This window comes from Myiozetetes cayanensis, unplaced genomic scaffold (genome assembly GCF_022539395.1).
Source record: "Myiozetetes cayanensis isolate MyiCay16 unplaced genomic scaffold, myiCay2020 scf5-8, whole genome shotgun sequence".
Lineage (NCBI taxonomy): Eukaryota > Metazoa > Chordata > Aves > Passeriformes > Tyrannidae > Myiozetetes > Myiozetetes cayanensis.
Window position 1 is genome coordinate 39,449,636 of NW_026087742.1, and position 12,341 is coordinate 39,461,976.

The 12,341-nt window shown below is 35.9% G+C and overlaps 1 protein-coding gene across 1 annotated transcript in view; it reads right to left on the minus strand.

Moving 5' to 3' along the window:
• The window catches only part of TRPC6 (transient receptor potential cation channel subfamily C member 6), an 87,312-nt gene that overhangs the window by 13,473 nt on the left and 61,498 nt on the right, over positions 1–12,341 (minus strand). Inside the window, exons 5-9 of the mRNA XM_050333942.1 lie at positions 8,773–8,986; positions 6,713–6,940; positions 3,506–3,770; positions 2,524–2,719; positions 955–1,158 (exon numbers count right to left, since the gene is read on the minus strand). Coding sequence (XP_050189899.1) covers positions 955–1,158; positions 2,524–2,719; positions 3,506–3,770; positions 6,713–6,940; positions 8,773–8,986 — 1,107 coding nt within the window. The remainder of the gene's footprint in view (positions 1–954; positions 1,159–2,523; positions 2,720–3,505; positions 3,771–6,712; positions 6,941–8,772; positions 8,987–12,341) is intronic.

Consider the following 12,341-nt stretch of genomic DNA (forward strand, 5'->3'; position numbering starts at 1 on the left):
TTTTTACTGCACTTGCATATATAAAACAGATAAAAAATGATTTACGATAAAAGTAGGCTGCATTTTCAGTGCAAGTAGACACAGGCTATCAAGGGGAATTTAGAAACTGTCCAGGTATGTGAGTGTGGTGTTAGGAAAGACAAAGCTTGCCTTAAACTAACATTTGGAATGGCAATAAGAAAAACTTCTACTGCTCCAATAGCAATGTAAGGCAGAACAAGGAAAATGTGGGTCTGTTGCTCAGTGGGAAAGGGGATTTAAGTGACAGTGGATGACAGTAAGACTGAGGGACTTGATGCCTTCTTTGCCTCAGGCTTCATCAACAGTCTCTTAGGCCTCTGTGCTTAGTGAAGGGATTCCAGGGGACAGGGCTTACTTGAGAGAACTTGACCCAGGCAAGTCCCTTGGACCCAAAGGGCTTCATCCACAGGTGCTGAGAGAGCAGATGAACCCCTTGCAAATACGGTATCATCTATGAAAAAACATGGATATTGAGAGAGGTCCCCAAAGACTGAAGAAAGACAAATGTCAAACCCATCTTCAAAAAAGGTCAAAATTATGATCTGAGCAAACATGGGCACTCAACCTCCCTTCTGTTACTGGCAAAAAATTGGAAACGAATAACAAATCCTCTTGGAGTACGTAAAAGAACAGATGGTGACTGGAAAAAGTAGGTGTGGATTTATGAAAAGTAAAATCTGTCTGACCATCATATGGCATTGAGATAAAATGACTTGCAGATAAGGGGAGAGCTGGAGATGTCACCTGACCTGACTTTAGCAAGGGTTTTAACACTGTATTCTAGAATATTCTTGTACCCATGTTAGTGACTGACTTCAGGATGGATGAAGTATATTAGGAAATTCATGAGTAAAACAGGGTAACAACAAAAATGAAGTTAAAATTGTTTTTATCTTTTAAAATTAGCAGTCAGTATACACATGCCAAAATTACCTTGTTCATCTCCGCATCTTCCTGAAAGTTTTTCTTTTGGCACAGAAATAGTTTAGAAATACATTTTTTTATTCTGATTAGGAGATATAGCAAAGATTTTGGGCTTGGCACTAAGTTGAAGGGTACTGGAAGAGTTCGTCCTTCTTCAAAGTAAGAAAACCAAAGTTTAGCCCTTGCAAATTTCCATTCTACATCAGCATCATCCTGTAAAATGAAAACACAGATGTTAATACACTGTTAATACCACTTTGACTATTAAAGATGCTCTAGTTAAACTTTATGTGTGTTTTGAATGTAAGGGCTGAAGTTAATCTCAAACAGATCAAGAACTTGCTTATGATCCATGAAACCCAATTTTCAATGAATGGAATGATTCTTATTAATCCATTTAAAATAATGTGATTACAGAAGAACAGAACAGATTTAATTTAAACATTGCTTACTCCAGGGTCAGTACTAATAGTCTGCAACATAAGATTACAATGACAGACGTTGCTAATAGTCTATAGACTCTATCACTCTGTTACTTTAAACATGAAGTTAAAAAAGATTAGGTGATTCTTAGATAATTCCTTTCACTTGCTGGAACATATGATTAAACCAGATATGCTACCATCACCATGGTTTATGTTTAACATTTAGGATCATCAAAACAATCACTTTATTCTGCCCTGCAAAGTTTAAGAGGGTTTTTCTGCAGAAAGGACTGACATCATGTCCAAGGACATAACTCAGTATTGCTGTGCCTGTTTTCAGAAGTTGTTTTTATCCAGTCAGCTTATTTTTTGATAAGAGACTGCTTTTTAACTCTCTAAACCTCATAGGTTTGCTCTGTGGCTTCCCAAGTCAGAAGAATATGAGCCTCCCTTGAGAACGTGCTGCTCTTGCTCAAGCCAGACAATGCTACAGCCCCAAAGCAGAGCCTAGAAGAGTGGGCCAGAGCGGCGTCAAACCTGAGCATGCTGTGTGGCAAGGACATCATCTGGGAAGGTCTGAGATGGCCTAGCTCCTGGAGATCTGCTTACTTTTTTTCCAAAACAATGACAATGATTTAGCCCTCCGTTTTACATGTCATGCAAAAGTTTATGCTGATTTTCAGTAGCCTTGCTGATTACTTTGTCAAGTAAAGTTTTGTTCACTTCAGAGTTCTAGAGCAACAGTTCTTTAATGAAAGAAGAATGCAGCATGTTAGAGACTTGCTTGCAAGGCCAAGGCATAGGAATGAGAACATCCTTGGAGCAAGAGGGAAATTTCTCAAATAATTACAAATGAAGCAAATGAAAGATCACAAAGTCGCACCATGTAGCCCATCCTCTTCAGGAACAGAGTTCAGCAGCATTTTCTTATTCCAGTCTGATTCTTACTAATGCAAGCACATGCAGCCAGGTAACTTCCAGGTATTTTATAATAAAAAAGTTCAGTGGAATTAGTATTTTCTCCTAATATATTCCAAAAGCCTATGTGTTACTTTTCTTAAACAAGATGACAACAAGAAAATTTTCTGGGAGATTTATACAATTATTTGTAACAGTAAATGTGGTGATACTTCATCATAAAAGCAGTTTTTACCTCAATTTCCTGGAATGAACTGTTGATCATTGCAATAAGCATGTTCAGTAAGACGATGACCATGGTAACATTATAGACTCCATAAAGGACATAACCAATATTTTCAATAAATTTGTGTTTATAATTGATGACAACCGATTTAACTTCTGAGAGTCCAAATATAGCCCAGAACAATGTTTTGAAACTTTCTTCAACACTAAAAGGAGAAATTGAACACATGCATATAATACTGAAGAAAAGCTGTATATTATCACTGCATAATTTGTCAGTTACCATTTTTATATGGTGTACCAATTTTTCCATTATCATAAAGTAGAACTCTACCACAGTGCATAACAGTAGACTGACTAATTTCATGGCCACAGGCTGTTTCATAATATAAGATTCCTAAAACTTAGGACTGACAATAAAACCATCTGATTCAGTTTAGGAATTATGTACCCATCCTTGAAAGAATATTACAATTATTTACTTGTTAAATAATCTACATGCTACAGCCTGCTGAATGTAAATTAATGTAAATAAAAAATAATTACCTGTAAATTATTAAAATTGCACCATTAGTTCACTTTGTATGAATTATTCCACCACTATTATGACAAAGATTCTGAAACTGTGAGAAGACAGGATATCTGATGGCAAATCATCAATTTTCAGAAAAATGAGTCTCACAGACCATAATCCTCCAGCTGAATTTTTACTATTCCACGTAAAACCATGGTGTTGGCATTCTGATTTTTTTTCAAGTTAGTTCACTTAAATACATGTATTTCCTCTTAATCAGTTTATACATATATAGTAGTCCAAATCTCTGAGGTAATTTTTCCTATCTCCACCTGTTTGAAGACATATTTTCCCTTGCTTTGATAAAGATATCTCAGTTCCCCATGTTCAAAAAAGTAGTAGCTTTGCAAAGCACATTTTGTGTTTCATTACATTACTGCTAAGAAAAAAAAGTTACATTTTAATCAGTTGTACTTACGTTGTGAATGCTTCATTTTGTTTCGCCCCCAGATAGTAGGAATAGAGATTAAACATGCCGATCATGAAAGCTACAAACACCATGATAAATATCACCATAAACTTGAAGATGTCTTTCACGGTTCTGCCAAGTGATATCTGCAGTGGTCCAAAGCTTTCATTAGCTGGTAAGATGTAGGCTATTCTTGAGAAACTTAATACAACCGCAATTGCATACAGCCCTTCAGATATGATCTGAGGATCAGAGGGATCCCAGTTTATTCTGGCTAGAAACAAAAGATGAGAACTGTCATTATTTCAAGATAACTGTATGCATCTATGGGGGGGGTCTTTTTGGAGTAGCAATCGGAACAGCAGTCGGAACAGCATCTTGGACACATGGTGTGACTCTTGTTGATGTCCTCTGCAGGGCTAAGAGCTGGACTCGATGATCCTTGTGGGTCCCCTCCAACTCAGGATATTCTGTGATTTCAAGTTGAGGGAAGAAACCCTGGGCAACTCAAACAGCACTAGTCACTCAGGTTTAGCTGACTGAATTGAGCCATGTAACTCACTCTAAAACCTTTCCATAGTTCCACTGACTGTATTGATTAGATCACCAGTAATTATAAAAGTGGACCATAAGATCACTAAGGTAACTTTTTGGGAGTTGAATCCTCATCTACAATGGAATATAAGTAAAATTCAGCTTATAGTGTTAGGTGATGAAAACTGAGCTGTGACAAAATGAACTGTTTTGATGTGGGAATCTGAATTAATTAAATGCCATTCACAACTCCAAAACTACATGAACAATAATATTTCTGTATATTTTCTGTCTTTTATTGTCTTATAATGAAATTGTTATGGTCTTTTCCCAGCAAACACCCATTTCCATCACCTTTTTACCATCATTTCTATCAGTCTCTTCTGCTGAAGCTAATGTACTCATGTGAATTACTTGAATGTCTTTTAATAGGGAATGTGACACATTCAACTGCAGAGCAGAACATTAAAATTTAAACTTTTACTTAAATAAATATTTATAGAAAAGGGTCAGAAGTCCAAAGCAATACCCTCCAGAATACTTCCTTGCTGTAAGTCAAGGCATTCTCTCATGATGTGGCAGGCTTAAATTCATTCACTATTTTACTTCAGGCAAAGAGAAGAGGTTAACCTGGGATGTGTTACCTATGTCCCAGGAGAGTGTTGTTATCTGTGTCTACTTTACTGTAAAGGCCCTTCTCTCCAATATGTTCACATCTCTCTTGTACTGGGGAGCCCAGGACTGGACACAGCATTCCAGATGTGGCCTCACCAGTGCTGAGTGGAGGGGTAGGATCACCTCCCTCCACCTGCTGTCCATGCTCTGCCTAATGCAGCCCAGAATACCACTGGCCTTCTTTGCCACAGGGGCCCACTGCTGGTTCATGTTCAACATGGTGTCCATCAAGTTATGTTTGTTACCCTATGAAAAAAACTGTAGCACTAAATAACATTATCCGTGTTGGCACTACCGTACCCAGGTGCTCTCCAAGCAGACTTCAGTGTACATGCATACACTAAAAAATGGCTCAACTGTGCTTCAGTGCATAACAAAGTCACAACCCTTGACTGATATGAATGGAAACTACCTTGCTAAATAATGCAGTATGGTGTAGCATAAATGAGTTACAAGACTTGTGGTTGTCATACGCAGACACTGTGAACATAAACAATAGTCTCTGTTTGTACATTCTTCAAGTGTGTGTTTCTGAAAACTGAATTAATATTTAACCAGCTGCTTTTAGGACTTACATAAAACCTGTAACTTTCCAGTAAAATTTATAAGACTTACAATTCAATGTGTTTCAGAATATATATATTAATTGCTCTGCTTTTCTACAGCCTGGATAACACAGAAATGTTACCTTATGAGAAATAGTATCTGAGGTACAGAACAGATATAGAAATGTAATGATGTAATTCAGTATCTAGAGAAAAATATCTAATAAAGGTAAGACAGAGTGGTGATGTTGACAGTGAACACTAGTCAACGGAACTTAATTTTTTCTCATTTGGGTAAAATAGCTTCTAGTCACTTCTCATATATGCCAAGCAAGTTTACTAACATTTTTCATCTCTTACTGGTAAAGAGAGTGGATTGAAAAATATTAAAGTAATATAACAGAGTCTCTGAGAAAATAATATATAAAAGACATACTGGTTATATTGACAAAGCATGTTTAAGAAGTTCATGCATCTCATTGCTTAGTTTTGTCCCCACATTACAGTAGATTCCTTCACAGTTGCACAAACAGAGATTGGTTTGCAGATAAGTATTGTGTAATGGAATAGATTAAAATAATCTAGAAAAGGTGTGAATGCCTGCTGTTTATAACACTCCCCCAAAAGATGTATGAGCATAGCCAAGGGAACTGTGATCAAACAGTAGAATCATAGAATCATAAAATATGTTGAGTTGGAAGGGACACATCAGGATCATCGAGTCCAACTCCTGGCCCTGCACAGGACACCCCACGAATCACACCATGCACCTGAGAGCATTGTCCAAATACTTCCTGAACCCAGACAGGCTTGGTGCTATGACCACTTCCCTGGGGAGACCCTTCTAATGTTCAACCAAACTCTGGGTGAGAAACCTTTTCCTGATATCTAACCTTAACCTTCCCTGACTCAGCTGCATGTCATTCCTTTGAGTCCTGTCACTGGTCACGAGAGTGAAGAGATTGGTACCTGCCCCTCTGCATCCCCTCATGAGGATGTTGAAGACTGCAGTGAGGTCTCCCCTCAGTCTCCTCTTCTCTGGGCTGAACAGACCAAATGACCTCAGCTGCTCCTTATACGGCTTCCCCTCCAGACCCCTCACCATCCTTGTGACCCTCCCTTGGACAGTCTTTAATAGTTTAGTGGGTTTTTTTATAACATGGTGCACAATACTGCACACAGTACTCCAGGTGAGGCCACACCAGTGCAGAGTGGACGGGGACAATCACTTCCCTCGACTGTCTGGTGATGCTATGCTTAATGCACTCGAGGACACAGATGTCTCTCCTGGTTGCCAGGGCACCACTGACTCATATTCAATTTACCATAAGGATGAGAAGGAGAAGGAGTGGGAATTTCTTAAGTAGTATATTGTGGAACTATGGTATTGGAGACTTATTAATAGAAAAATCAGTTCATCTTGGTGGCAGAAGTAAATCTTAATCACGTGCAATCAACTCACCCAAGGTGTAGTATTTTATGCTGGGGTCCAGTGTTGGACTTGTCAGATCTTTCATATGTGCATCAACAAGGTTCTGGGCTCTGGATGCATGCCAAAATGCCATAAACCTTGCGATGAATGATGCCGCAAAAATTGCTAACATACCAAAATCAAGCATATTCCATAACTCAAAAAGGTACTCCTTTGGACCTTGAGACCAAATTTCTTTACATTCAGACCATATCATGCCTGTATAAGACAGAAGAGAGAAAACAGTGTTCTTTTATCTTCACAATTGTTTTATTTTAAATTTTCATTATATATAGAACATGGTCTTGGTTGCAGTCAAACTCAAAACAATTTTGATCAGTGGGAATTCAAACACAAAATAAAATCCTTGAATCTGAAAATTCATATAGATTGCAAGACTTCTTTCTCATGTGAGTAATAATAGCAATCTTTCAAAATTCCTTTTCCTGTACAACTGTAAAAGCTTTCAAAGAGAAGAATGGAATGGGATGTGAGTGTTACCATCTGTTACAGACAGACACAGGAAGAGATGGAAAGAGCAGAAATGCTCTGGCATGATCTGTGGTAGAGCTAATAGAGAAACTTACATCTTTTTATTTTCAGAATAACCCTGGGTACAGTCTCATTTACTAAACTTGAAAAGATATGTGCCTAATGAGCAAGAAAGCAAGACTCAGACCTCATGCTTCTTCAATAGGACAAAAATATCTGTTTGATTCCCACTTATTCTTCCTTAGTAATAAAATATAAGAGTACAGTATTAATTTATGACATCTTTTTTATTGAGAAAATCTTTTTTCATTTCAAGATAAAAAATATAAACTACATTTCTAGGATTCTAAAAAGAATCTTTAATAAAAAGCTGAATGGAATAATGTCACTAATTTTTGCACTTATCAAATTGTCTGAAGGGACTTTTAATAATTTTCAGATAAGGACAATATAATAATGTCAATTACAGTAACTACATTTAGTATTGCCTCTGTATGCACTGAATCAATTTTTCATAAACTGTCTTGTGCATGACACTGAAATAAATACAAATAGAATAAATTAGTAAACTAGAACTTCAAATTAGGAAACTATTATTTCCTCCTTTAATATTGGGTGAAAATATTGATATTTATAGACTTTGAAAATCTAAGTGCTATATTGTTCCTATAATACACAATTATATTAATTTATAAAGAGCTTTACTATTAACTAAATAAAGACTGCCAATGTCATTTAAAGCTTTAAGAATCCATGTAAAAATATCAATCACAGAGAGATCATAAAAGCAAAATATTTTAAATGTATGAGCTCTTGAATGGAAAGGTATTTTACTTAGCTTGAAGTTAACTCTCACACATTACTGTCTTAAGTAACAACCAGAATCCATACCCTTAATATATTTGGGCATGTAACCCTCACTGGATTAAAAGGTATTAGGCTTGTAAATGAGAATCTGACAGCCAAAATATTTTGGAGGGCCTGCGCTCAGGTTCGGATGCTGAATAGTACTAAATCACAGGATTCAACGGGTCAGCTCAGAGCGCTCATAGCACCCATTGCATCCCTATGCTGGGATGAAAAAATTTACTGCCAAATATTCAGGGGTCTATATTCTTCCCTTTTGTCAATAATACACTCAGCTAAACACTGTTAGTTCTGCAGGCATACTTGCAAAAAAAGAGAATCTTAGCAGAAAGAGACACTTGGACACAAAAAAACTATGCCCACTATGTGCAAATCTTTCCCCTTCGTAGTTGGCACAGCGTGATTCAAAACCCCCAGAAAACTGGAAGACACTTTGCTTTGGTATTCATAAAACTGAATTAATTTGTATTCAGATGACGTAGATTTCACCTAAATCCTTAATCTGAATGTGATCAACTAGGCACATGTGAATCCTGCTGACATCAAATGAGGCCCATGTGGGAATGCAGACAACCGAAAAACTCCCTTTGTTGCAATTTTTACACAAAACATTGATAGCAAAGGATTCAATTGGGTTCAGCTTCACTTGAAATCATAGTGAATTTAAGCAAAATTTAAGCAAAATTTTTTACCTATTACCCAAGAAATAATGAGCATCTCCATCCATGTGAAACACGATGTTTTCATCCTAAACAGCTGTTTTACATTGTCTGTTGTTTCATTGGGTCGGAGTTTGGTGCCATCAAACCTGTCAGCTGCATTCATGACAAGCAGACCAAGAAAAATGGTGAAAGAGGCTGCATGGGCTACAAACTTCATAAATGGTCCACGCATTATCCTCCCCAGCTGCAACAGAGATTACGAAACACAAGGATATTGCATTGACTTCCTTCAAAATGAAAAATACATAAAAAGAGCAGTAACACAGAAAGTCATATATTTCAATAATGCAAAGGAACAAATATTTATAAAAATTTGTGTACTATGATGCTGTATTGACAGTTGCCTTTAGAAGCTTTTACTGATTTGCTATTTTCAAAGAATAATCTATCAGTTTCACTGATACAATACTGAAATTTAAAAAAAAAAATCTGTATTTTTAACTGGGTGATTTGAAATAATTCTGTAATTATTTTGCAGTACCTATGTCTCTTACAGACAATCAAGAGTAAAATCTATTATAGTTGTTGGATTTCTTACATACCAGTCATCTTTAAGAGGCAAGAAAGAAACCAAGATTTTGACACTTACTAAAAGCATTATTACCATGAATGAATTATGACTAAAGAATTTCATTTCCTGACTGAGGTGATACTCAGTTTAGCACAATTATTCTGCCGTTTTCCCAACTTGCTTTATTTTTAAAATAAGAAAGTTGTGAGGCCTCAAAAAGTTATGTTTATAGTTCTGTAGAGCCCTAATTTCCTCCTGACTACTACAATGAAAAGGTTCTCAGCTTTGTCATGACTAAGAACAACTTTAAAATGGCTTAGTGCAACACTTTAAAAACCTAAAAGTTCCATACAAGCTCACAGAAGGTTGAACTTTTAGCAATTATTTACTTTATTTTAGACAGTGCCTGTATTAATATTAAATAAAAGTCTTAGCTTGTCCACTTAGTTGGTAGCTCCAGAAAAATACTTTTTAATTTTTTTTTTTTATTTGTATCTAAAAAAATTCCTTGGAAATGACTGAAAGCTAAAACATTTAACAATTTGTGGTCTGGAAAAAGGAGGTGGAAACAGAGAGGTATGTTATTGGTATTCATATTTTTGCTACAGAAAATGAGAATATTGCAGTCAGCTTTTACAGAAACATGAATAAGAAGATGGAGCCAAGGATGCAATGGTAAGGTCTGAAATACAGATCACATTAGGAGGACTAGACAAATGTAAATATAAGACACTGTTAAAGGAACACTGTCAAGGTTAGCAGGCATAAGATTTGTTATATTACTTTTCAAACCCATGCCATTTACTATGTTTCTCACTCAAAATAATTTCTTTTTTATTAAATAAAACAGTCTGTCAGCCTCATGAGATGAACTTCAACAACCAATTATTTTGCATGAACTACAAAGAGAACAGGTAATTGTCATGGGGAAAAATTTTATTTCAAGCTAGGAAGGTACAGTTGTAAAAAGCACACAATAAAGCAAAGCTGGAAAATTATAAAGTACCTTGACAGTGTCCTTTTAAATGCATTATTCTTGTATTCACAAAGTTGAGTTAGGAGACAGTTGCCAGAGAGAGATATAACCAGAAAAGAAGAAAAAATACTGAAGTAGGTTAATGTTAACATATCCCTTGATCAAAAATATAAAATTAAAGAGAGTGAATTCCTAGCACCCCACCGCCCACCCCTTCTAAAGAAACAGAAAGGTATTTTTTACATATATATAGCAAAATCTCTCTGGAAGCAGAATTTTGGTTGAACTGATTACAAAACTGCTGGAAGTTATTATGACACTGCTATACAACAATGATCCAATAAAATTTTGAAATTACACTTCTAAAATTCTGAATCTCTTTACAGAGAAGATACAGGTCAGAAAATATGAACTGGGGGAAAGAAAGCAGCATCTAAAGCCAAGGCCATAATCTTGCAACTCTGGACTTTTTACTGAACTAGAATCCCTCTCGTACACTTTCACTGTGCATTTTGACATAATAAATTCCCTTCCACTGCAGAGACCAAGGACATTATTTTCTAAGTGCTCTGAATCTCTCTGTGTTTTAAGTGATCTGGAGTTTTGTTTTGGGTTCTTTTCTGGATCCTGATACTCTATACTATGTTTTTTTTGTTTGCTATGGAGCTTTGGAGAGTGCTTTATATATTGGTTTAGGTTAGGAAAAGATATACAGTAGTTACATGGTGGACACTTTGACACTTATTTGTCTGTATACAGGGTCACCTGTAATTGCCAGGGTCTGGAGTCAGTGATTCACATTATTCCCCCCTTGTAACTCTGCAGAAACAATTAGTATTGTACCATTATTGAGTATGGCATTGATAAAGAAATTATAAAATGGGACTCCAGGTAGCACAGCTATCGCAAAGGAGAAAAGGCCTGATAAGAAAAAGAAGAGATTATGCACATACTTTTTTAGTAATAACTAATTTCTAGCTCCTCATATACTGGACACAATGTTCAATTTCTTTTCCTCTACCACAATGCAAAAGAGGAATCTATATAACTTTCAGAACATGATTCTAGAAAGCATTTAGTAATTTTTGAAGTTACTTCTTTAGAAATGCCAACTTCAAGTGACTGGGAACAAAAAGAGATGACTCAGTTTCAAATTTAGATCCCTCATCTTGGCCAGAGGTTAACTGAATTACTTACGAGTTCAAAAAGCTAAAAATTCTAAAATCTATTACTACAACTGAACAGCAGAGACATTAAAGATTCTTGCAGATAACTGAAAAAAGTTTTTACTCTTTCATGTCATGTAATAAAATACTATTCTAGAAATTTGTGTTAATGATGTCAGTAGTTACACTGAATTAACAATTACAAATGCAGAGCAAACAGTTTATAAAATTTTGAAATATCTCTATGAGGACTGATGGCTGAAATTCAAATAAGAGGCAATCTTAACTCCTTTTGGCATCTGACAGTGGTGAATTCCTTCCGAATCAACAGGACTGACCACATATTTCCATTAAATTTTTTTCACATCTGAAACCTTTAATTCCGTATCTGTAGTCCAAACTCAAATTAACATTTTCCCAAAGAGAAAACTGGTCAGCATTACTGGTAACTGACTGAGATGTTGCAAATGTCATAAAAATATTTTTGCCTTTCTCACAGTGGTGGCATGAGAATATAAAGAATTGTGTCAGAACTCTACTGCAAGTTGTTATTTTCACCAGAAATACTGTGAACATTTTCTCTCTCTTCTGTCATGTGCCTTATACTGTCAAACCTGGAAAAAGAATGGGTACTTTATCTCGCTAGGAGAAGAAGACATAAAATTCCATCAGTTCATACACAGAATGGACATTTGATAAAGATCATGTTCTATGATGAAGTGTGTTGAATCTCAAGGAGTGTTTTAAGAAATAAGTATTCATAAAAACCCAGTCACTATACAGAAAAGTGAAAATAATATAACTCATTTTTATTGTCCAGACTGAAAGAAATGAAGAATTATGGAAAAGCAAAAAAGGCCCACTTTTCTCCTCTCAGAGAACAAAA